Source organism: Ursus arctos, unplaced genomic scaffold (genome assembly GCF_023065955.2).
Source record: "Ursus arctos isolate Adak ecotype North America unplaced genomic scaffold, UrsArc2.0 scaffold_13, whole genome shotgun sequence".
In the NCBI taxonomy this organism is placed as follows: Eukaryota; Metazoa; Chordata; class Mammalia; order Carnivora; family Ursidae; genus Ursus; species Ursus arctos.
Window position 1 is genome coordinate 19,691,682 of NW_026622797.1, and position 26,563 is coordinate 19,718,244.

At 40.9% G+C, this 26,563-nt stretch overlaps 1 protein-coding gene across 3 annotated transcripts in view; it reads left to right on the forward strand.

Annotated features, from left to right (window-relative positions):
* The window catches only part of EPM2A (EPM2A glucan phosphatase, laforin), a 352,988-nt gene that overhangs the window by 139,171 nt on the left and 187,254 nt on the right, over positions 1 to 26,563 (forward strand). For 2 of the 3 annotated variants that reach the window (XM_057310983.1, XM_057310985.1), the window contains one exon: positions 683 to 833. In XM_057310983.1, coding sequence (XP_057166966.1) covers positions 683 to 833 — 151 coding nt within the window. Of the gene's footprint in view, positions 1 to 682; positions 834 to 12,998; positions 13,274 to 26,563 lie in introns of those variants that run through there. The other variant, XM_057310984.1, reaches the window with a different exon arrangement.

Sequence of the window (26,563 nt, forward strand, 5' to 3'; positions counted from 1 at the left end):
TGGAATGATTCTAGTACCACTAAAGAGTAAAACATGTTTGTAAAATTCATGCTGCTTAACCAGGTGTGTGTTTTTTAATACCTGTCTAGGCTGTTATTACAAAAGTAGATGTTGACTGCACCAGCCTTGCAGGTGTCAGGATAGAGTCAATGCTGAAGTGCCATTTTGCCTTTTCCTTTTCAAAGTGTAAAGCTTTTAAAAAGGTGTAAATTTTCTGAACAGCATCTCAGCACCTCATATATCATTTGGTTTTGAAAACTCGATGCCTGTGGCTGCCTCCTCCCCCTTCAATTCCATTGTATTGGCTACGTTGACACCTCCAGCGCAAACTCATTTCTAGTCTGGGCACCAGCACACTGGAGCTGCTTGAACACCCCAGGGGGAAGTAATTATTCCATCAGAGGACTCTTATTGTCCTCATCATGCCACTAATTTCTGCATGATTTAAATGTGCATTTGCCACTGCCTATTATTTGCCTGGTGCTGACAGCACAGGTGCTATTATCAGCAAGGGCCTGGCTGTCTATCTGTTTCTTCCCTGCAGCGTCAGGTTGGTGTTCTGACATTTGAAAAGAGAAAGCATGGAGGAGATTGGAATCTAGTTCTTGGCATGCTCTTAAAGCACTTTGTACTGGATTAGAAATCACAGATCTGGGCTCCTATTCTGGTTTTGCATTTACAGGTCATGGAGGCACAGAGAAGTCACTCAGTCTCTGAGTTTCAGGTTCCTGTTTGTAAGATGACAAAGCAAGAGTTTCGGCTTGTTGGAGAAGTCCATTTGCTGGGTGTTATCTCATTCTTAGCCCCCTGGGAAAATCTGAAATGCAGAACAGGTATGTTTATTATAGAGCTATAATAACAAGTTTAATTAACATGGTCTTAATGAACATAAAATGACATTAATTATGTGGCTGCCTAACTTCATGCTGCCAAATTCTTGATCTCTAAGTCTGGAGATACAAATATGAAATGCTTCTAGTTGACAACAAGGGCGAATGGCTGGACAGCTTACCACTAGGCTTTCGAAACACCCAGCCTCTACTGAGGGAAAGTCACCTATCCTGGGCAATGCACAGAGAATGGGGGGTCAGATGTCAGACTCTGGGGGAATGACCGTTGGGCTTTCTCTGCATGATCCTAGGAGCACCATCTATTCCTTGGCATGATCTGGCTTTAAGATTCAATATCCATATGACGGGTGAAATCATGGTACCTGCCTCATCTTCCAGTCAGGGTGCTTGGTTGGGGGAAACAGGATGTGGCAGACACAGCACCCACTAAGTCTCATGTACTTTCTTACATTTCGCAGGCTCGCCTGCAGTTAGGTTGGGGTCCTGTGGCTAGTTTTGACCAATGAGCTAGGAGCAGATGTCTTCGTGTTGCAGACACAGGCAATAAGAGCCAGTCCACTTCCACCAATGTCTTTTATTCTGCCTTGGCAGCATGTTCTAGATGGTATAGCTCCATGATGGCGCTGGCTCGTCAATTTAGATTGGACTTTACCCAAGCAAGAAATAAACCTTTGTTGTTTTAAGTCATCCAAGTTGGGGGTTGTCTGTTGCAGTAGCTCGTGTTAATTATCCCAATTAAGACAGGGTAAAAGGTATGGGAGACGGAGGACAAGTGTTTGAAAGTTATCTAGAAATATTTTCAGTTCTCAAGGAAGAGTAGTCTAAGGAAACTTTTCAAAAATAGATTGGTCAAGAAAAAATATTGATCTAATGAGCTAGTTAGGCATGTCTGGGTCACCACAGTGTTTAAGAAGTATGTACACAGGATGCTGTTAAATGGCTCCCGAGGTCTTCCTGCTGCACCTGTTTTGCCGACCATCAGCGGACTCACTAAGATGGCGCCTATGAAGGGTTGCATGAGCCTAAGACAGTGTTAACTGACAAACGATGGGCTTACGGAGAATGTACCGAGCATGTTTCCCCTTTGCCAAAATCAACTCACTCTTTTGTGATCTAAGGAAGACTCCAGACTCTGTTTATTGGATTTTCACTGTCCTTTTATAGTACCACTAAACCAGAATGACTTTGACATAGGCACCAGGCACTTTTCTTTCCTAATTTACTAGATTTCTTCAGGCCTTAGGCTACTTTTACCTTTCGGATTGTTGCCAGGCAACAGCTGAAAGTCATTGGTCTAAAACACCTTAGAGAAACTCTTCTTTTCAGAAACTAATAGTTTCTTTTGACCCGAGTGTAAAACAAAAGATTGACCAGCATTTTGAAGGGTGGCTTGCAGTACCTTCTGAATGTTCTTTGCTGTTTCTGGTGTTGGTAATAGCTTTTTGCTCTCTTACTCTCAGGCCACATAAAAGCAGCTCCCCTTCAATAACCTTCATTGGTTAACACTTAAGAAAGGGAGTGAACAGGGGCGCCTGGGTGGCTCAGTCGGTTGAGCGTCCAACTCTTGATTTGGGCTCAGGTCATGATCTCAGGGTGGTGGGATTGAGCCCTGGCCTAGGGCTCTGCTCTCAGCGGGGAGTCTGCTAGAGATCCTCTCTTTCCCTCTCCCTCTGCCCCTTCCCTAGCTCACGATCTCCCTCAAAAAAAATAAATAAAGTCTTAAACAAAACAAAACAAAACAGAGATGGTCACTGATGGGATGAAGCTGAAAGCTGCCTGAGGCTTACATTACGGTAGCTGTGGTGATTTAAGCCCTTTGGCACAAACACTGAGATAAGCTCCAGGAAGATTTAAAGGGCTGCAGGTTAGCTGGGCTACCTTCCATGTGAATGTAACACCGGCTTTGAAGTTAGTTGGTTCTGTCAGGGTCCACTACAAGACTTCCCACCAGCATCCTCAAATACATACACACGCACACCCTGTGTGTATATATTATATACTTCATGCCTATGAGTAGTTACATGTATGACATTATAGTTTGTGTATATATGAGTGATAATATACATATAACATTAGTTGCAACATAGTAACACACACATACACACACACAGGTAAATTTTGCAGGACCCTGTGTCCTCTTCAGAGACTGGATGGTTTTTCCCCTTCCTCCTGGGGTGCCTACCTCTCCCGCCACCCCCACCCCCGCATTCATCATGATTCTTCTGTGACATGCTGTGGCTTGGGCAGTGCCATAGGCTTCAAACCACAAGCACCCTCTATTTCTCAAAACTTACCTGTTCAGTGTGCCATTTCCTAAGAATGTTTTTGGTGAGGTTGGTTCTCATCCAGTAAACTAGTTCTCCGTGGGGGGTGCTAATGGCTGCCCGTGTTATACTATCAGAGAACGTAATTGTATGTTCACTGAGCCCCTCTGAGCTTTATCCCTAATGCGCTGCCATCAGGGCCTAGAAGAGGGTGAGGTAGGTCAGGTGCCTAAGAGTCAAAACTGAAGGAGGCGCTTGCACTACTCGGACAGTGAGTGCCGCCTTAGATTTTGTGTCTTAGGAGCTCGTGTTACCACACCCTTGTTCAGGCCTGGCTGCTAAATGGAAGTGTAAAGCACTGTGGCCAGCAAGAAGAGAGATACTTCTTTTCACCTCCAAAATCACATTCCGTAAGTATCTGCTTTCTCGAAGCATTAACCCTGGGACAACTGAGGTCTTAAATTCATTTGCCAGAGTCAATGTATAAAAGACTATGTAAGACATGGTCGTTTGTCAGGATATTCCTTGATGATTGACAATTCTGAAACATAGCTTAAAAAAAAAAAATTCTGGGTAATAACAACAGAGGAAGTAGAGCATAAAATGATGCTAATTTGGCACTGACCTAATTTTATTTTAGCAGAATAGAAATTCTGAAATAGTATGGTATTAAGGATGAATTTACGGCCTAGAATGAGATGCAATCAGTAAAACTGAAGTTTGCAAGGTTAGAGACATAGCTGTATTTCTCAAATAGATTAATTGCCTTCAAAGGCAAAATTCACAGGATTCTCAGAGGGCGCACACAGGCACGGGCTACCCCACCAATGAGGAGGCATCTGCTTGTTTCCCGGTACAAATGGATGGATGTAATGCTGATGTTCAGTGACTTCCTATTGCCTTGCTTAAGTCACAGGTATGAAGATAATATTGTGATAATAAGGAATATCTAGTGCAATCATTTCGAGGGTTCTAGAAATCATTCTAGTCATAAATGTTTTTTTCCAAATGGGAAATTAAATGAACGGGAAAATATTACATTATATTCTTATTAAAGGAATAGTGGTTTTGAACAATTGCTTTTGAAAACAAATGGGTGATTATTTCAGATCTATTGCCAAGGGCTAACTATATTAGCTAAAAATAAGTGATATGGGTTTTGTTGCAGGCATTCCTATTAAAGCAGCAATGGTACATGATTTTCTCTAGCAGGTGCATACTAATGATCTTGAGCTTCAGAAACTTCCTTTTAACTTCCAGTCATTCTTCTCCAAGGGATACTTGCTAGACTGGAGCTCAGGCGTGTAACTGTGGAGGGGGAAAGAAACGCTGATGGGGCTGGACTGAAACTTGCCACACATCTTTTCAATAGCATTAAAGAAGGGATGCTTACGTGTTTATTACTTTTCTATATCACCTACTTTTTTCTTATTTTCTACATTCATGTTTAATGATTTATTCAGCATCATGGTGAGGGTCGGGGTGGGTGGAAAGATTTCTGCAGGGATTCAAAGCCTATCTTAAACCTTAGGCTAAACCTTTTGATGCAGGAGGGTTAAGTTTATTTGGGTACACAACATCTAAGTGAAAAAAAAGTTAGAGATGTTTTATGATTTTTCTATTTTTCCTCTTGCACCATATCCAGATCTCAGGTTTTCTCAGGCTTGCAGTAAAATTCTGACTTCAGTTCTCCAAACTGCCATCTTGTAATGACTTCCCGTTGCCCTGGCCATCAAATCCAGACTGACAGCCAGTAGTAAGCCCTGCCTGACATGGACTCTTCTACTCTCATCTTTCTCTGCTCATTGTCTTCCATGCACATTGGCTTCTTTATGTTCCTGAAACATTTACAACTTTGGATTTTTGCATACATTCCCTCTCTCTGGGATGCTCTTCCTCCAGCTGTCCCTGTGGCTCTTCCATCCTTAGGTCCCAACTGAAATATCACCAGGTAATACAGTCTGTCTCCATGTTTAATGCTTAACCATAGACAGCTGCAAGCCCTGCTCCTCTGGGAAAGCCAATAAGAAAGTCTGTATTCTCACTCCCTTGGCACTGGTACATGTGGGAATTTAAACTAAGCAAGCCCCAACCCATTCATGGGAACCCTCACCCTACTCTCAGCCCCTAACCACAACAAAAAACAAAGCCACATGCCCCTCTCTTTGCTCCAGTCATTGAACTGGCTTGGATATCTGTGGTGTTCTTCCTCAGAAGCCTCATTATGTAACTAATAAACCTTTTCATACACTCTCAGTGCCTGAGTGGCTTCATCAGTCTCCATATTGGAACCAATTTTGAGTGGAGGTTTTATCATCTTTTATGATGCAACCCCAAGGCACAGTTACTCAGAGAGGCCTTCTCTAACAATTTTCCCAAGATGGCTTTGCTCATAATTCTCTATCTCATCATGTTTTCTGTGTCCCAGTCCTCAAAAAAGTTGTTAATGCTTTCCATTGTTTTCAAAACAAGTAAAATAGCAATCATCTGTCTTTCAATGACTTCTACAAAGTGACCACTGCATCTCCACACATGTCTCTCCCTACTCTATGAGCTCCCAACTATCTAGTCTTTACAGTTCCTTCCTGACTAGAATATGAGAATTTCCTTTCTATCTCCTTACTTGCAATTCCTCTTACTTGGAAAGCCCTGGGTCTTCTCTACTTGTTCAAGACCAATACAACCCTCAAGTCTCCTATTGGCGCTATTTCTTCCATGAACCCTGCTAAATAACTTCAAACCTAAGTGATTATTCCCACTTCAAAACTCTCACAGAAATATTTGCTGTCATGGTTTCTCCCTATACTTTCCTCTTTCCCTGTTTCAAACAGGTAGTCCATCCCTCTGGAATTTTGCCAAGGGAGAAAGCAGGAGAAACCTGAAGTCAACAGATTTTCCTGTGTTTTGTAAAACCTTTATCCATTGAATTGATTATATTAGTATGCTGGAGCAGTAGGAGAGAGAAGGGAAGGTCTTTGAGCGGAAGCCAGAGAGAGTGAAGAGTGTCCTCTGCAGTGAGACAGTGGGGAGAGAGCTCTGAGGCTCCCGAGGGAGTGGAGACTGGGCAGCAGTTCCCAGGCAACATCCCACAGTCGGGGGCAAACAGACGGGTAGCTGTGGGTATGCCGAGGAAGGCAGCACCTGAGGCGTCAGAACTCAGCCTCCCCCTAGACTATCGAGCCCTGAGTGGACCATCAAAGTGTCAGGGTCTTTTGTCCTGAAGAAATCATGCAGACTGGTGTCTCAAAATAACTCATGTGGACAGGTGACTGGTGGCCTCCTCAGACCCGGATGCTCTATTGACTCAGGGAAGTGAGCCCTTGGCATTGACTCAAGTTGAATTTCCTTTCAATCTGGGCCAGAAATAGGTTCATCTAGAAAAGAAAGATATGTGCTGTTTCTTGCACACCTGAATTTGTGAACTTATTTGTTTATACCTACTACTAGTGATTTATTTAACTCGTTAAATTAGCATGATATTCATCCTTCTCTTGTATTTGTGTTGTATCTCTCCAGCTATATCAAAAGCTCCCGGAGAACTGTGTAATTTCAGACTCTAGTAGAATTTTCTGCATATAAATAACCACCTGGTTTTTGTGTGCAAAAAAACTAGGGCCACAGTCTGGCATAGAGAATTTAATTAGTCTCTTGGTAATCATTGTCTCATAAATGGTCCAAGTGCTGGGGGACGTAGTTCACATGCATTCAGTAACCCAACCGTTATTGTAGAAATAAGAGAAGATATGTGAGTCAGGGAGTGGGAGAAAAAACAGGTCAGTTGTTAGGGCTTGCCTGACTCAGGGCTATTATTTATAATAATAACTGCCATTTGTGTGTTCTTACTAAGGCAGAGCTGCTCTGTCTCCTCTTGCTTTCTTCCAGTGCTTGTGTTAGTAAAATGAGAGATGCCACATTCAAATCAAAATTAAAAAGGTGCTTATTAATAAAATAAGGCAAGACAAAATCGTATATCAAATATTACTCTAATTTTGCATACATACGTATTTGGAGAATCCACACCAACAAATATTTTATGGATGTGCATGTAAATATATCTCTATGCCTGTGTCTACCTCTATGCACTCTAATCCTGGATGTCTCTAGATGGCGAGATCCCTGGTGACTTTTATTTATTGTTTATAATTTCCAAAAATTTCCACAATGAACACACATTTTTTAATATTCAGAAAAAGTTGTAAATGGTTGTTTTTTTTTTAAAAGCAAGTGGATAAGAGGCAAGATGCATTATTTTTGACCCAAACTTTATGTATAACGGAGTTAACACAGTATTTATTCACTTGACATGTATCTGGGAAAAGTACTACAATTCTACACGCTCAATTATTGTCATCCCACGACTCGTGTTCTCCAGAATATTTTTAGTGAAACATTTTCTGAATTGTATTACTAAAATCGATTTTAGAAATCAATAACCTTAATGTTCAGGATAAATAGCAATTTGCTTACAGCTCTGTAGCTAATATATGATGACAAAATACAAAGTGATTATTTCAAAATGAAAGCAAAGATCATCTAAAAATATTTAACAAAGCTGACTGCTTATTAAATACATGGTTTTAGAATGGAGGAAGCATTAATAGTAGAGTCAGTGGTAGAGCTACTCCATGCCTTTTGCTCCCCAAATCTGACCAACACTTCCATCTGTCCATGCCCTTGAGGGAAAGGGAGCTAACTTTTAGTCAACACCTCTCAAGGGTGGCCTGTAGCCATACGTGTACCTGAGTCCACATAAGTACCCGAGTATCAGGTGAACAAGAACCAGCAGAGGTATCTGATTTAATTTGCCAAGTAGTATTTTTTTAAAACATTGTTTAAATAGGAAATGCAATGAGGAAATCTTACATAAAAGAACTAGATTTTCAGTTTCTCCTGAATTCCAAAGGTTTGGTAAAACCGGGCTTACTTGCCTGCATGGTATGACATGGGCCAGATCTCACGGTCCCCACCTGCCTTGTTTCATACAATTCATTTATCTGCCTGGATCCTGCAAGCATTTCAATTTACAACCCATGAAAGCCCTCTAAACCCAAGGCACCAAGGTTTGGGGCTTTGCTTTAGAACACACAATAGGTGATGTCCTAACCCCAAGTCGCCTAACTAGCCCACAGTCCCTCATCGTTAATTTTGACGTGCAAGTGCCCAGAAGAGCATACAGTTTTGGCAGCTCATTTCGCAGCTACCCTTGACCTGAACTGAGGTCAACTTTCTACAGTAGTCATCGAACATTTTTGTCTCTGGGTTCCTTTCACTCTCGAAAATTACTGTGGACCCCAATGGTCTTTTGCTTATGTGATTTGTATTTATCCATGGTTACCATATTAGGAATTAAAATGGAAAGTTAAAAAAGTATATATTCATATTTTTCTCAAATAACAAGTCTGTTACATGTTAACAGAAATAACGTTTAATGAAAATAATTATATTTTCCCAAACCAAAATTTTAATAAGAAGAATGGGATTGTTTTATATCCTTGCAAATCTCTTTATAGGCTCACTTGACAGGAGACAGCCAAAGTCTCTTATCTGCTTCTACATTTATTCTGCCCTTAATATCACACATCATGGAGGCCCTTCAAAACTTCACTATACATTCAGAAGAGAGGCAAAGTGAGAAAGCTAAATGTCTTAGTATTTTTATGAAAATAATTTTGGCTTCATAGACAACCCCTTGAAAGGTCTTGGGGACTTCCAGCTATCCCTAAATAATACTTTGAGAACAGTTGGATTCTTATAATCTTTATTTATCCCACTTGATAGGAATGTTCATATGTTTCACTGGAGAAATACTATTGTGTTTGGTTACCCGAGTGCCCCCAGACTTTGAAGGGAATGGGAACATATAATATAATATATACCCTCTATGAATTTTGTAAAATATGAAAAACTCAAAATTCCCCCCAGAGTCTGTCCTTAAGGTGGATAAACAATTACGTACCTTGAACACTTTCTCAAACTTGTTTCGTGGTGATAATCCAGACTGAAAACACGTATTAACACACAATACCAATACAGAAAACCTCAGCAGAGCACAGTGGCAGATGTGCTTCTGAGAGTTTGAAAATTTGCAGCGTCTGGAGATCCAGCATGACAGAAGACCTGTATCCCTGTATTTTGATACATCCCTTTATTCATTCAACACATAGTTTTTGATCATCTACTATGAACACCTATGATAGTCTTAGCTCTAACTTACTGAAGTTACTTGAAGCTGGTGAAAAATCACATGGTTGTTTGAAGAAGTTTCCAACCAGTGAGAATGATCCATCGGTATTTAATTTTATGGCATGATTTAGATGTTGATATGGAGTTTACAAGGGTTGGCAAACCATGGCCTGTGGCCCAGACCTCGCCCTCTGCCTGTTTTTGTAAGCACACAGCTCTGTCCTCTCATTTACATATTGTCCATGGCTGCTTTTGTGAGAGTTGAATCTGTATGACTCACAAAGCCTGAAATATTTGTTATCTGGCTCTTTACAAAAAAAGTTTGCCCATTCCACCCCAATCTTGGACGCTGATCTGAATGTTCCCCGAACAACTGGAAAAATAAGATCCAAGCTATTACATGATGAGTGCTCTATGACTTTTATGTTGCAAGACATCTCTGATGATTTCAGTTCTAGGAAAGTGTGGATTGCATCAGGAAATTCTAAGCCGGTGGAATACATAATGAACAGAACTGATTTACTGAGAGGAGAGTTACAATGGAGGCAAATTGGTCTTTCTAGATGAATTTCACTGCTGACCTCACTGTTACCTCCTGGACTGATGTTCAAGGCCAGTGTCTATCCATAGCACTTTGCACCAGTTTGTCCAAGTATTTGATGTGGATAAGAACCTGCCAGATGGACATTAGTGCCCCAGAAATGGCCTTCCTATCACCTGTTTAGTGTCAGGGTCTCGTGTTGTTCAGGGCTGGGGCCTCTAACATTTCATTGAGACGGTTGGATGAAGCTACTTCTTCTTGTTCGTCTTCTTGTACAACTACTTGGATTGCAAAACTAATCCTGGCTTTGTGAGTCGTACATCTGAAGAGTTGGAGTTATGACCACAGAGAGTAGAGTGGATAATATCATCTTAATGTAATTATTGTGACAATCAGTCTCAGATTAACTGTGGTGAAGAGATTTGCTTCTTACGAAGTCGGGATCAATTAATTTACTGTATTGATTTGGTGTTTACTTGTTAAAAGGCCATCCCTTTTAGGGAGAGAGTGTAGCTGGAAAGAGGGGCCATCCACGGACAAAGTATGAAGGAGTAAATTTCTCCATCTCCCTTCTACCATCATTATAAAAAACTTTCTCTTTCCTGGAGGTGATTATTTTTTTAATTGAGACTAATGGTATTGGATAACTGTGGTGATTATTATAAATCATTTAGAACTGTTACGAGTTAGTCTCTATCCATTATTTATTACCCACATAAAAGCCTATGCTATATTTGTCACAACTCTATTATTTTGATCATAGTAACTGAGATGAAGAAAGCAAAGGGACTTGGCCCAAATCACATACTCAAGAAGTGGGAAGTTGAGATGAACCCTGGCTTTATTTATTTTTCCAAATCCTTAGCTTCTATTATCTATAGGCTTCCCAGGACCATCCACTCAATTCTGGTCCTTTTGGATAATTCCCTGGGCTCTAGGCATTGCTTCATGTCCCCTCCTTATTTCCCATCACAGCCAGCTCCCAGATAGATTTGCTGATTGTGAAAAACTAAGAAAAGCAATTCACACTAGAACTAATTGGGGTTGATTCATTTATATATTCTGCAATGAACTGTTGAATTGTTGAAGACTTCTGTTGTCTGCCTTTGGATTCTAAAAACGAAGACAACATGCCTGCCCTCAGGGAGCTCCTGGCTCACAGATGTATATACTAGACAAATAATGACCACATATTACCTTTCCTCCGTGGTATATATATCCATTTTAAGAGGGCTAGTGTTGTAATGATGAAACTTTAGGCACTGGCCCACCAGGCTTATACAAGGGTAATAGAAGGGTGGGGGTGAGGGGTCCACGGAGCCCTAGGACCTGTAGTAGCTTCTGCATAAGGGTGATCCTGTTAGAAAACAGTCCAGGTTAGACTGTGACGATGCCTATGATATTAGTATTTGGGAAGTTTGTGGAGTTTCATCTCTTACTTAAATCTAAATTCTAAGAGGTAGCCTGGTAAGTTATTTTTCCTCAAGGACAATTTTGGCAAATCATAATTTTGGCAAAGAGGAAGTAAGGTGACCCTTCAATCTTGACATTTTATGTTTCTTGTTCCCTTCTCTCTACTTCAGCCTGCAGCCAGTCCAGAGAGTGGTGCTTGTAGCTCAGCCAGTGGCTCTGATGGGGTTCAGGGTATACTACCCCAACACGTGGCACTTTGGCATATCAGATCTCTCAAGCCAGTGAAGTTTGAGAAAATAGTAGAAACAGAAAGGTCACACCTCCCCACCACCTCACCTTTCTTTCCTGAATGCAGGAGATGAGTCTCCCATGTGAAAGGTGCCCTCCCTGTACCAGGAGGGGGGAGGACATTCTTATCATCAGAGATGGGGAATTTAGGAACGAGAAATCCCAACAAACCAGCCTCATTAAACTAACTCTTATCACCTAGTTACTTCCCCACCACTTACTACCCCTAGTCCAAACCCCTTTGTCTTAATTCTTCACCAATGTACTGTCTCTGTCTAAAAGGTATATGAGCTCCCTGCTCTGGGGACTCTTTGAGGGTCTTCGTTCTCTTGTGAAAGCTCCCATGTATATGTAAAAATTCAATACAATTTGTATGCTTTTCTTCTGTTAACCTGTCTTTGTCAGTTTAATTTTCATACTCAGGGAGGGACCCTGAGAGGGTCAAGAAAAACTTTTTCCTCCCCTTCAGCTCTATGAACTCCTGCCAGAAAATGGACTGATGGAAGATTACTCTCAAAATACATAATTTCTGAATTTAAAGATGTAATGAAATACTGCCGTAATGATACCATGCCTGCGTATTTAGAGGCATCTTTTAAAAAAAGTTTTATTTATTTATTTTAGAGAGGGGGCAGGAGGAGGAGGAGGAGAGAGAGAGAGAGAGGGAGAGAGTAGGGAGAGGGGCAGAGGGAGAAGGAGAGAAGCAGACTCCTGTTGAGCATGGAGCCTCATGTGGGGCTTGATCCCATGACCCTGAGATCATGACCTGAGCTGAAATCAGAAGTCCAATGCTCAAATGACTGAGCCACCCAGGTGCCCCTAGGGATATCTTTTTTTCTGTGTATGTAGTGAAATACACCCAGATGATTTGTTCAAATTGCTATACTTTTATTTTCTGTTTTTACATGGATGTATCATAACACTGGAGATAGAATAGACCTCAGGCATACCATGACTTGCTATAAGCAAAAGATCTCTCTTGCTTTTTAACATGACTGTACAGTATTTGCATATATACACCACCAGAGTTTCTTTGATTGCTATGAACAAATATAACTACAAACACAAAAAAGTCTCAATGAAATCGTAAATACTTCAGATGTGTTCAAAGAAAGAACGGGAATCAGAGACATAACCAGTTATGCAGTATGGTTGCATATATTCTTAAGGAGAGGAAAGTCAGCTTTCTTCAGCAGACGGGTGACAGTCACCACAAGGAGAGTACTGCTTGAGGATAAGCTGAGTGTTTCTAGTTGTCCTGCTGCTCAGCGTTTTCCAGGGAGCCTTCAGAGAGCCTGAGGCCAAAGGCTGCTCTCTAGAAAATGGGCTGATGCTTACTTCTTCTATTCACAGTATTACCTTATCATTGTAAGTGCCTCTCCTCCTCCACTTGTTACCTCATTTCCCCGAGCTCTAAATATGTTCTGTCTTCTAAATACTCTCTTATTAACCTCCAAGCTGTGGCGAGGCCGGCAGGGGAGTTTGGAAGGAATATTCATCTTCTGAGCTCAGAAAATTCTGTCACATCGGGGTCAAGTAACTTGCAAGATCTCTGCTCATCAGAAACACATTTGAACCTTCTCGCTTTGCACGAAGAGAGAGGAAAACAATAAAACTACGTCGGCGGTAGTCACCCAGAGGAACAGAAGAGCGTGCTCGCCAAGGCGTTAGGTGAAGGTATCGCCCCAAGTGCACAGTTTGAGACCTGGGTGATCTTGGCATGCTTTTTATATGTTCTATACACAACAAGCATTGTTCATTAAAAATATAGTCCTGGGACAAAAACTTAATATGTAAAACGCTAAGGTTTTTCTCCCCCCCCCCCCCCCCATTTAATTGAGTGGCTTTGGTTGTAGAACGCAAAGTATAAGCGGAAACACAAGTGATGGGATCTGGAAATAGATTACATATGCATAAGATGCTATGGCTGCAAGAAAGGTTAATGTGTAGTTAATTAACGTTCTCCGTTACAGAGTCTTGTCTGGGCTAGACCGCGCCTTCCTTAGGAAGCGCGAGCTTGAGTTGTTTACAGCAGAAAGGTCAGGGGACTACTTAGGGAGCACAAAAGAATAAATCCAGAAGGTGAGAGGGGAAGAAAAAGGAGTGAAGATTGTGAGGCAAGGCTAGGTTAGAGGGACATTTGGGCTACTGAGACAGCTGTGTGTGGGGGGGTGTGGGTGTGTGTGTGGGTGATTGAGAGGGAGAAAAGGAACTTTAGAGATTTCATCTGTGGATTAAAAATTTGATGCCCCCGTTGATTTCTGATTGTTTTTGGACGTTGTGCTGGAGTTTCTTTTTAAACGACACGGACAGTGTTACAAAGTAGCTTGGTTTTTTTAAGTGGAACCTGTGAAACGGCAGATTTTTGTACGTCCAAGATCCTCAAATATTGCCTGTTTTTCCTGGGCCATCTTACCTTTGGAGTGAGCTAGTTCATACACAAAGACTGGTGGAAGTGTTCCAGGCAGAGGACGTCACAGGCACAGGGCAGCCGGGGAGGAAAGGCCGGGCAGTGCCGGCAATGCTGCCCTGGGGCTGGTCGCCGTTCCCTGCAGGGGAACGTGGTGCTACCTTCCAGACGTCGTGTCACGCGCTGATGGAATGGACTCCAGTACAACCTCACAAGGGTCTATGAGGCAGGTGTTACTAGTTTGTGTCATTCTCATTATTATTTGACTAATGAAATGCGCCTGAGATGGTCAATTTGATGTGTCCACTTGACTGGGCTGTCGTGTTGAACTGATGTGATGAACGCATAAACTATTAGAGTTTGAGCGAAGCATATTACCCTCCATAGCTTGGGTGGTCCTCATCCCGCCATTTGAAGGCGTTAAGAGAAAAGACTGAGGCTCCCTTATGAGGAAGGGAATTCTGGCTCCAGATGGCTCCGGCCAGAAGTTCGGTTTAGACTTGTCAGCCCCCACAATCATGTGAGCCGATTCCTTAGACCCAATCTCTCGCTCCCTCTCTCCTTCTCCGTCTCTGTTCCTCCCACCCCCCCCCCGCCCGCCATTTATGCTATGTATATATGTTCTTTCTCCACCCCCTACACACACACACACACACACACACACACACACACACACACACACACACACACCTCTCCCTGGTTCTATTCACTTCATCTGAGTGAACTCTGCAGGTCTTGTTTTTTACAAATTGAAGGCTTGTAGCAGCACTGCATTGAGCAAGTCGATCAGCACCATTTTTTCCAACAACATTTACTCACTTTGTGTCTCTTTGTCGCATTTTGGTAATTCTCTTAATATTTCAAAGTTTTTCATTATTTTATTTGTTATAGTTACCTATGATCAGTGATTATAACTTGCTGAAGGCTCAGATGATGGTTAGCATTTTTTAGCAATAAAGTATTTTTTAATTAAGGTATGTGCATTATTTTTTTTAGACATAATGCCATTGCACGCTTAATAGACTGCAGTGTAGTGTAAGCATAATTAACATTTTTATGTCCTGAGAAACAAAAAAAATCATTCAACTTGCTTTATTGTGAATTTGTTTTATTGCAAAGGTTTGGAACTGACCTTGTAATATCCCCATGGTATGCCTGTATCGATATATACTATATTTATATAAAATATATATTTTACATATAAGATATACTTAAAATATATATCAGACATATTATATATAAGTCTATATAATAAATGTGTGTGTGTGTGTGTGTATATATATATATATATATATATATATATATATATATATATAAAACGTACATATACATATCCTATTTGTTCTATTTCTCTGGGAAACCCTAACTAATACCTAGCCTTATTCAGGGAGTTGGAAAATTATAGAGCAGGGATAGGAACTCAAGGTTTTTCTGGTTCCAAAGTCCATACTTTAAATCACTTCACCACACTGCCCCCCTTCCTTATTTTTCATTATGAAAGTGTCATCCTGTATTCCCATCATTTGTTTAATGTGTCTGTTTCCTCTACTAAGCTATAAACTCAAGAGGGCAAGAACTTTTATATCCCCAACATCTAGCACAATGCCTGTCACATGGCATTGCTCAATACATATTTGTTTTAGAATTTGAGACAAAGATTTATGGTAATGTGCTTTGATAACTGTAAAGCACTATCAAAATATGAAACTTTATTGTTATGTGGCAAACACATTATTCTTGTACAGTTATTTGTAAGCAAATATAGAATGCGTGTACCTAAAAAATCAGACTGTGTATGCCTAAGCCAGTGTGAGCGTCTAAGCTGGTATTATTACTTCTTATAATTTTTACCCTTTGCCAGCAACCAGAAGTGAAGGAATATTTCCAGGATAGAAAATAAAATTGTATTTCTCTCTGTAACAACTAAGGAAAGAAATAGCAGTCACAGACTGTTTTCCATATAGAATAAAGCCAGTAGCCTTTAAGCTGGAAAAGGCAAGTATGTTCAATGTCTAATGCTAGCTTTGAATGACTGGAGGGGCTGTCTACAGTCCTTGAGAAGATTGTGATGGCAGTTGGCCCCTCAGCAAAGAGTGCAGTGATTAACTAGCAAGGTCCACCCTGGGCAGAGGATTGGGGGTGGGCAACACAAGTGCCATTTTGTCTCCTGTCCTGATTTAAGCAATACAAGACTAGTCCCTTTAGTATTTTTGTGTATTAGCAAGGCTCACTGTTGGGAAGGAGGACAGGAAAAAAGGTTCAATTTGAAAGGGAGCCAGAATGAATTTCTTGAATTAGGTAAAGCATTCTGAGCTCCTACGTGAAGATTAATCTCCTTGTCTTTAACGTAGAGTATATTCCACATTTTTTCCCCTGTAATCACCAAAATCATATCAAATCAAATTAACCAACATTTTGGGGTACATATTTGCTGGACTAGAAGGATAAGTTGTCAGAGCCCTGTCCAAAGGTAGGATAGCAGGGTAGAAATATATACTATTGGAGCACCTGCCTGGCTCAGTTGGTTAAGCATCCAGTTGTTGATTTCAGCTCAGGTCATGATCTGAGGGTCAAGGGATCAAGCCCTGTGTCGGGCTGGCTGTGGAGCCTGTTTAAGATTCTCTCTTTCCCTCTCTCTCTCTGCCTCTCCTCTGTCTCTGTCTTAAAAATAAATAAATAAATAAATATACTCTTGTTATGGGGTATTTTAGTTTTCACCTACATTTCACCATAAACTAGACATTAATTTCATAGTTTTATACAGTCACTGGTTGGTCAGTGTCTTTGCACACTATTCCTTTTTGCATGTCAAATCTTCCATTTGGGATCACTTTACTTCTGTTTGAAATTTATATATTGTTTAGAATCCATGGTAGTAGGGATCTTTTGGTGGTAAGCTCACTTAATTTTGAAAATGTCTGTTTTCTCTTCGTTCTTGAAAGATACCTTTGCTTGGTATGGAAATTTATGTTGCAATGATTTTCTGTCAGTCTGTTTTTCTGCACTCTGGTTTCTATTCTTTGTGATGTGAAGTCAACAATCACTCTAATTACCTTTCTCTTGCGTGTAATCTGCTCTTACTCCTTAGAGTGTTTTAAATATATTTTGCTTTTGTCACTTTGCAGTATCACTATTATGTGTCTGAAATTGAATTTGTTTTTATTTATTCTATTTAAGTTGTATTGGAGTCCTGCATCTGGAGGTCTTTCAATACTTCTTAAAAGTTCTCAGCCTTTTTATCTTCAAATATTATTTATTCCCAAGTCTTCATCTTTTTTGAATCTCTAATGAGGCATTATTATAGCCCTTGTCACTCTATCCTCCATGTCTTTCAATCTGTTTTTCATACTTTACATCTAATTTCTTCATAGCTGTGTTTCAGTTCTCTGATTCTTGGTGAACATGCATCTCATCTGCTGTTTAATCTCTCTTAAATTTCTAATTTAATTATTAAAGTTTTATTTATTTGGTTTTTATATAAATATAATTTTTGGGTGTATTTTGGATATGTTATCTAAATGTAGTTTTATTTGGTTCTTCATCAAATCTGGTCATTCCCTGTCATGTCTTGTTCTTTGCTCATGCTTTCAAGTTTGTTTAATTTTTAAAAATTATTTAAACATATTAAACATAATGATTTTGCATTCTTTATTTAATAATTCTAGTGTCTGAAATTATTTTTAGTCTGTTTCTATGGTTTATTCCTTATGGTACCTTGTTCTTGTGAATCCTTGGCTCTTGTCCTGTGAACTATTTGCTGTCTTGTCTGTGTCTGTCATGTCTTTGGTCAGGGTTGAAATTGACATTGTAAAATTGACTTACATTTATTTATGCCTTTCTCTTGTGTGACACATCCAACTCAAAACCACTTTAAATTTATGTCGTAATTTTTGGACTACAAAGCATGAATTTGGGCCAAAAACTCATTTGAAGGCCAGGTTGAGCTCTCAAGTTCTTTTCAAATTTTTTTCATCCAAGGTCATAATCAAGACAGGCAAATTTCCTTTCTTTCTCCTTCAGTGTCATTAGGGTCCCTGCTTTCTACATGGTCTCCCATTGGCTTCCCCATCTTCCGCGGGCACTAGACTTTTTCTACCTCCCCTCATGTACGAAGAAGCTAACAAATCAGAAGCTTAGCTTTCCATCATTCAGCAAGAATCCTTGGGGCAAAAGCCAGTCTCGGTGTTTACTTAGCTCCCATAGTTACTATTACACCTAATTTTTAGGATCTTTGGATTCCTTATTTTTTGTGTGTGCTAGTTCAGTAGTGCATTTTTTTTTTAATGATTTTATTTATTTATTCGACAGAGAGAGACAGCCAGTGAGAGAGGGAACACAAGCAGGGGGAGTGGGAGAGGAAGAAGCAGGCTCCCAGCGGAGAGGCCTGATGTGGGACTTGATCCCGTAACGCCGGGATCACGCCCTGAGCCGAAGGCAGACGCTTAACCGCTGTGCCACTCAGGTGCCCCCAGTAGTGCATTTAAAATGATTCCTAAGAAAAAAATTTATCTATCTTATTCAGAAAAGTCATTTGAGTTGTATAGCCTGTTGTATTGCTAAAAAGTCAAAATCAAATTTTATCACACCATGTTTTACTCAGACTTCTGCCAGGGACATTTGACTTGAAGACACAGAATCTCTTCACTCACACAGAACCACAATCATTGAATCATTGGGGGTTCTCTGACTTGGGGGCTGAAAGCTATAAATGCATTTACCAATTTATGTACTTTTTATTGTACTGGACTCTACAAGATATGAATAAAGGGAAATCCACATTAACTCTGGGTAGAAGGCTCCTGGCGTCATTTTCACTCCCATCAGCTTTTACCTGCATCTTATAGATCATGTCGGGCAGGTGATGGAGAATATTGAAGTGCACAGTACATGAGGTAGCAGCAGAGAAACAGGGCCATATGGCTTTGCAAAATTTCCTAATGCTACTATGCCGCACATACTCTCACTCTGGGACGGGGGACCCGTGGCCGTAAGTCTGCGCGCGGAAGGGCAGGCTGCACATCATAAGGCACCGCTGGGGACAGCTTACCCAGATGCAATTTCCCTTAGCGATTTTCCTATGCTCAGCTCCATCCCCAGCATGGATAGATTTCCATCATCTGTTCCTTGGGAATATTTTGTAATATCAGTGTTTACAGTGTTAGGATTTAAAAAAAAATTTTTTTTGGCAAGGAGCTAAAGAGTGTGACAATTTATTGTCAGTGAATATGAAGAGTAAAATATTCCCTTGCTCTGAGCTCTTTTGCTCAGTTTTGCCTCATGAATACCCTGTTCCAATTACTCGAGTTTGGAGCCAACAGTACGTAAGTAAGATTCTGACATGGAATTACATCACTGAAATAAAATACCTTTTTTCAAAACAGTGTCATATTGCTTTATACTGTTTGGCAATGACAAGCAGGCTTGTCAATTTTAAACCAAAAATAAGGATGGCATTTGAAATAAAATTGCCTTTTGTCTTCTTTAAATGTAACAGATAATAACATCTAAAGAATTGAGGAGGGTGGGGAAGAATCTTAGTGTATGTGAGTCATAATACATGCGTTTTCATCATTTCTTGGGGCCGTGATCTCTTGCTGTGTAATTTTGCCCACATCATTGATATTTTTAAAGAATTTTCGTGTACAATAGCAAGGAAGAAGTAAAAGTAATATTTAGGGAAGTGCCTGTCAAGTAGGGTGTCTCTAGTCCTCAATGTAGTTTACACAGTATTTTTTTTTTTTCCTATAGAGAGGGAGCAGGGGAGGGACAGAGGGAGAAGGAGAGAGAATCTTAAGCAGGCTGCACACACAGCGTGAGCCTGATATGGTGCTTGATCTCACGACCCTGAGATCCTGACCTGAGCTGAAATCAAGATTTGGACACTTACTGGGCTGAGTCACCCAGGCGCCCCACAGTAAAAATTCTTAATATACATTTACAGGGTGATTATTCAACCCACTACACAGAATTTTGTGTTGAATCAGAGGAGAATTCTGAAGGACATGGCATTTAAACTGATCTTCAAAGGAGGCAGACTGGTGTGGAGAAACCATATTTTAACAGTAGAATTGTCCTCTAGGAAGAGTCTTGTTTTATTTGATGAAGACTCTGACAATTCTATTTGGGGTGGGGGTTCTGAGGCTAGGTGCAGGCTATGTACCAGACTTTTGATTTACTGAGTAGAACAAGTGAAGTGAGTGTGAGCTGAATTTAGCTCTTAGGAAAATAAAAAGGACTTTTAAAGGTGGCATTATGTAACAGATGGAAGACAAATGAGATGTCTTCAGGGAAGAGGCTTTTAGAGGAGAAAAGAGAGATCAGTGGGGAATCACATTGGGTTTTGGGTAGGTTTTGCTACCATGTGAATCCTTTTTTCTTTATAAAAAGATTTTATTTATTTGAGGGAGAGAGAGAGCAAGTGAGAAGATAGCACGAGCATGGGGAAGGGCAGGGGGAGGGAAAGAAGCAGACTCCCCGCCAAGCAGGGAGCCCAATGTGGGGCTCAATCCCAGGACCGTGGGATCATGACCTGAGCTGAAGGTGGATGCTTAACCAGCTGAGCCACCCAGACGCCCCTACGATGTGACTCTTCTTTCCCATGTTACCATGACACATTTGGTAAAATATCCACTTATTTTAATGTATTCTGGAATTAGACCTGCCAGTGTCCTGCTTCAAGGCTGTTACCAGAGACCTAGTCTCTGATAACTAATGGATAGGATTGTAATGAGAATGAATGGTAATATTTTTCTTATTTGGATTCTTAATCAAAGTTACAGAGAGGATGCTTGAGGGTATATTTTCTCACGAGTGTTTGAAGTCCAAATAAACTCAACTCTTGATTGGGAGCTTATTAAAATATTATAGAGGGCAGAGGACAGAGAGTGAAGTTGGCGGGCCTTTGTGGAAATTGAGGGCTCTTGCTCTTGGGGGAGATCATTAAAGAAAAACTTTTCATATGGGAATATGTGTATGTGTGTGTGTGTGTGTGTGTGTGTGTGTGTGTGTGTGTGAGTGTGTGTATGTGAATGTGTGTATGTGTGTTTTGAGTGTTCATTATGACAGAACCCTGAAGCTAAGACAGTAACACACCCCCACACTAAATACTATTTCTACAATCACGGAGCTTACATTTTAGCATGGGATATAATCATTAGATTACCAAGTATCTGTTACTTTCAACTGGGAAAAGTGCCGTGAAGGAGAGTTAGAAGGAATTAGTGTTTAATAAGAGGACCTGATCCAGTCTTGTTGATCAGGGAAAATTTCTCAGAAGAAGTGACATCCTTCAGATGTAAGTTTCGATGAAGGAAAAGGGAGAGAAAGTATTCCAGGCAGGGAGAGGGAATATCTTGAGCAAATTCCGAGGTGGGAGAGAGGCTGGCAGGGCAGAGGTTCCATATGGCCAGAGCCTAGAATGGAGGAGGAAGATGGTAAGAGGTTGAGTGGAACTGTAAACAGGGTGCTTTTCTGCAGGATCCTGTAGGACACTTTTTTGCAATGGTAATACAGTCATTAGAGAGTATGGGAAGGGGAATGACACGTTTATTTAAATTTGTTTACTTAAAAGACCTCCCTGGCTCGATGGCAGAATAGACAATAGGTAGTGTGGTGTCCTGCATTATCTTTTCCAGGTCTGCACTCCCTCCACATTTGGAATAACAGATCCTTGTTTTTTTACCTTGCGACTTTGTACCCCTTCCCACTAGATTGGGGGATGATATGTACATGCCTGCTGGACGTTAGGCTTGACAACGGGACATTGCATTGCCCAATGGAATGTCAGTGGAGGCTCTGGATGTGCTTGCAGCGTTCGTCTTTGCTTCTTGCTTCTGTGTCAGTCGTGAGATAGTATACCCATGTGTCACTGGTCCCAGGATGAGACGTAGACTGACCGGAGCTAAGCCAGCCCCCAGGCCTCGAGTGAGAAAAGCAAATGACTTGTGTTGTAAGCCACTGAGATTTCACGACGGGCTTTGCTAACACATACAGGAGGGCATCGGATTGAAGGCGAGGAGACAAATTAATGGTGTAGGTATGAGTTAATGGTAGATCAGACTCAGATAATGGCCGCGCAGAGATGATGGAAAGAACTGAATAGATTCCAGACATATCTAGGCTTTCGGGTTGGTAATACGGATGACCGATTGGATGCAGAGGTAATGGGAAAGAAAATGCCAAAGATGATATTTCAACCAGATTCTTGCAGTATTGTCTAACCATATAGTCCTAAAGATAATTGAATATGCCCAAAGCTTTCAAATGCTGTATGTCGTTTTATTTGTGACTATAGAGATTATGATTTTGTGAAAAAATTTGATAGTCAAGACCCCTCGTCCTGAGAGCCCACGGGGGAGGCTGCAGGCTGCTGGCCACGCGCTATTCCTCTCAAGGAGGTCATCCCAGCCCAGGCTTCGAGGACCTGTGGCCATGGGCTAGTCTGAGCACAAGCCCTGATTTCTGACATGATTGATCATCTAATGTCCTGTTACAGCTTTGGAGCTGTCATAGGCATGCCAACTTTTGCTCTTAAGAAGCACTAAACCTATCACTTTTACAAGGCAGCATAAAATCCCCCAATTTATTATATTTTAGTGCAGGATGCTTGTCAGGCTCTCTGCCTGAGGCACACTGTATGCCTGAACTTGGATCCGCAGCCTTACAGCCTTCGCTCTCCCCAGACGGTCTCCCGATTAGTTCTGGGTAATTCTAGCGGCTGGTTATTTTGTTGTTTTCCAGAGAAGCAATAAACTATTTTCTGTCCGTTAGTGAGTTGCAAGCAGCATGGTTTTCATTAACAGAGTGAGAAAATAAATGTTGGCAGTTCAGTTGTTGGGAAAATGAGGTTGCAGACTGCACAAAGTCAAGCATCCAGGCTGAGTGTGACTCATTCTGTCACTGAGCGGGCGGGGTTCCTCGGCCCACAAGGGGGTAGAGGCGGCAAGCTTGCTGTGGCCTTCCTGACGGAGGTTAGGGCATCCAAACCATTTGTGACTCACTCATCAGGCAGTTCAGCCTGTTCGGTCTGATTTTCTCCGTTCTGCCTGCTGCATTTGCCTCCGTTAGACCAAACTCCTGCTCAGCAGTTGGTCTCTCTTCTCCTTTCGATGGGTTTGGGCCGTTACAGGAATTACTAAAAAAAAAAAAAAAAAAAAAAAAAAAAAAAAATGCTTTGACACCAGAATTAGGAAGATAATTACAGTTAATTCTTAAACAAATGTTTCAGTAAGTTAGTAAGGTTGAGATGCAGAATATCCCATTTGGCCCCCCACATTCAGCATTCCTTTAAGATTTTCATCGGAGCAGCTGATAAGGACTTAAAATATACTGATGTTTATTTCTATCTTTTTCATTTCATAGGTCTTGAAGTCTAGGGTAAATATGGCCCAATAAATGGGAAGAATATGGCAAAGATCAATGTAGGAAGGGGTCCCCAAAATCTCCAAGCCATGTCCTGAAAAAAAAGTCTCCTTTTAGGTCAAACCAAATACAAAGCAAATAATTTTTTCCCTCCTTCAATTATCAAAGAAATGGCAGGAGATTTGGAACCAGTAAACTTTGTTTTTTCTATTCTGATGCTACCAAACTTTATTGTATGGCCTTGGGCTAGTCATTTAATACTTCCGAGCTGCAGAATTCTCCTGTGGAAACTGAGATTTTCCTGGATGACCTCCATGAGGACCTTTTTAGACAAAACTCTGTGTTCTTTGTTCTGTGGATTGTCAGTTGACGTTAGCCTGGATCTCTTATTTTATAATGATATTTTTGCTGGTGTAGGCACCTTTCAGAATCCACAGATCATTCTTTGACCTGACAGTAATTTATTTTGACTGTATTGATTACCCTAAGTGCCATTCATTTTTCATGATTAAGAAAAAAGAGCATCCTTTGTCTCCGTTCTGTTTATATTTTTTCAAGGCTATATTTCTCATCCCTTTAATCTCATGAATCTAAATATAGCAATGGAAAGTGCTAAGAAGTGCAAACGTAATGAGCAAAATGAAATACAAAGACAAAATCAAGCGCACAATTAAACCAACAAAAAATAAAAGCAAAGTATTAGAGGCTAAAAAATCCAAAACAAGATTTAAACTATCCAGAGGGATCTAGCTAGGAGTTCTGGCTTAAATTACCTACAAAAATGATATCAGGTGAAGATGATCTACCTGGCTTATAAAAAGGGCTTTATTTCCAGGTTAATTTGGCCTGTCAGTAAGATCTCTTTGCATTAGCCGTTGACTTCATTATTTCTGCATCTTCTCCACATACTGCTTTCACTTGTGTAAGTTTCTTTCTTTTTTTTTTTTTTTTAAGATTTATTTATTTAAGAGAGAGAGAGAGGGCACACACGTGAGTGGGGGGAGGGGCAGAGGGCAAGGGAGAGCGAGAGACTCTCAAGCAGGCTCCCCTCTGAGCACGGAGCCTGATGTGGGGCTCGATCCCAGGACCTTGAGATCATGACCTGAGTTGAAACCAAGAGTTGGATGCTCAACCGACTGAGCCACCCAGGCGGCCCTGTGTAATTTTCTTTTTTGCTTTTTTTTTTTTTTTTAAGATTTTATTTATTCATTTGAGAGAGAGAGAGACAGAGTACCCAGCTTGGGGAGAGGCAGAGGGAGAAGGAGAAGCAGGCTCCCTGCTGAGCAGGGAGCCAGATGTTGGGGTTGATCCCAGGACCTGGAGATCATGACCTGAGCTGAAGGTAAACGCCAAACCACCTGAGCCACCCAGGTTCACCCCCATGTGTAAGTTTAAGGTGCCCTTCCGTGGGTACTTCAAAGGACATTTCAGACAGAACTGAAGAAGACTTTGAGCAGTCCCCACCTGGAATATGTGACTATTCACCCATTCCTGTGAAGGGGTCCAGAATATGCCACCCCAAATTTTGCCACTTTGGCGTATTTGATTATTTTGAGCTAAAGGCAGTTGTGAAATAGCAGACACAAAAAGAGCTTCCTGCCCTCCCCACATCTGTCTGAAAAGAGGGCATAAATCCCCCCCCCCCCGCACCTCACACCAGGATGAAGAGAAAGACACTTATCACTGGAGATGGAGAGCTGGCATTGAGATTGGTGGGTATGACAAGTCTTACTAAGATAACTCTTATCCTCTGTGATTAGCTTTGCCCTATATTTCCTACTCACTTCCCACAGTTTATGAGTCCTGGCAGCCCAGACCCCTATCTTTTCTAGTCATGTCTCTGCAGTTCTTTGCCTTTTGTTAAAATGGTACATAAGCCCCTGAGTCTAGCTGCTCCATTGTGTTTTCACTTCTTCTCTGTGATGGCCCCATGCACACACAATTTTAAATATTGATAAAATTGGTTTGCCTTTTCTGTCAGTCTGTTAGTCTGTCTTTTGTTAGTTTACCTCACAGGACCCAGTCACTGAACTTGAGGGAAGAGGAAGAGGTTTTTTCCCTCCATATACCTGAATCTCACTTATTTGCCAGGAGAAGGCCCAGAGTCGCTCTGCCAGCAACCCCCAGCTGTGGCCTTTGAGAAGGGAAGAAGAGTGAATCTGCACAGTTGTAATGGCAGAGGGGGTCAGCAAGGCAGGATGCCCTTATCCCGAGGGGGGTTTGGCTAGCAGAGAATCCTTAATGGCTCTTCATGGTGGGAAAGCGGTCAGAACCTTTGGAACCACATTCTTGTTAAGATGGAGCTTGACTTTCTGATTGTTTTCCTTCCTGTCAAGTGTTTCATAGTTTTGTAGTCGGATAACGTTTTCCATGAATTGTACATTTGTCCTAGATTCCTTTGAAATAGCTCTCTGTTTTAGCTAAGAAGATCTAGCCTTATCTACTGCCGGCCTCTCATATAGAAAGCTGAGTGTTTAAAGAAAACTTAACGTGTTTAAAGACAGAAAGTCTAAAACATGGTGCATGTGACTTGGAAATGTTCCATGTTTTTGCCATGTAATGTCCTATGACTTTCAAGGGACAGAAACCAACCAGAATTCTATGTGGCTTGGGTGGATTTTTGTGCACAGTAGACTTCTCTAATATATCGCACTTAGAGAAATTGATGTTAATTTGTCTAGCACATGCCTCTGGAGGCTCTTTGGCATTTAATGGCTATCATTACAGTTGCATTCTTAATTCTGCTTTATTCATTTATTAAAAACACCTGTTTGGAACCTACAAGATGACAGACACTGTGCCAGTGCCGAGGGCACAGAGATGAAAATCCTAGATGCCTGACTCACTTTGATTCCTTCAGTTTGCATATATGGAGGCATTAGGTCAAATATTTATGAAATCTTTAATTCTTACTACTTAGATTACATGGATTGTTTGCATGCAAAATGGTCTCAGAAAATTTGGCTTACTGAATAAAAATAATTAGAAGTATTTTAATTTACTAGAATGGCTTACTGTTAAAGATTATTCTAATAAAGAACAACACCAAATATATATATATCTTCCTAAATATAGTTAATAATTATTTTTAGTTCTTCACAAGACTGTTTTCATGCATGCTTAATTTATTGGTCACAAAGAATCTGCTCACACCTTTAAAATAAAAAAAAATTGAGTGTGTGTGTGTTGAGTGTTACATCCCCATACACAGTCCAAAGTGGCTGCCAGTTCTGTCTTTTATAGGCCAAAATTT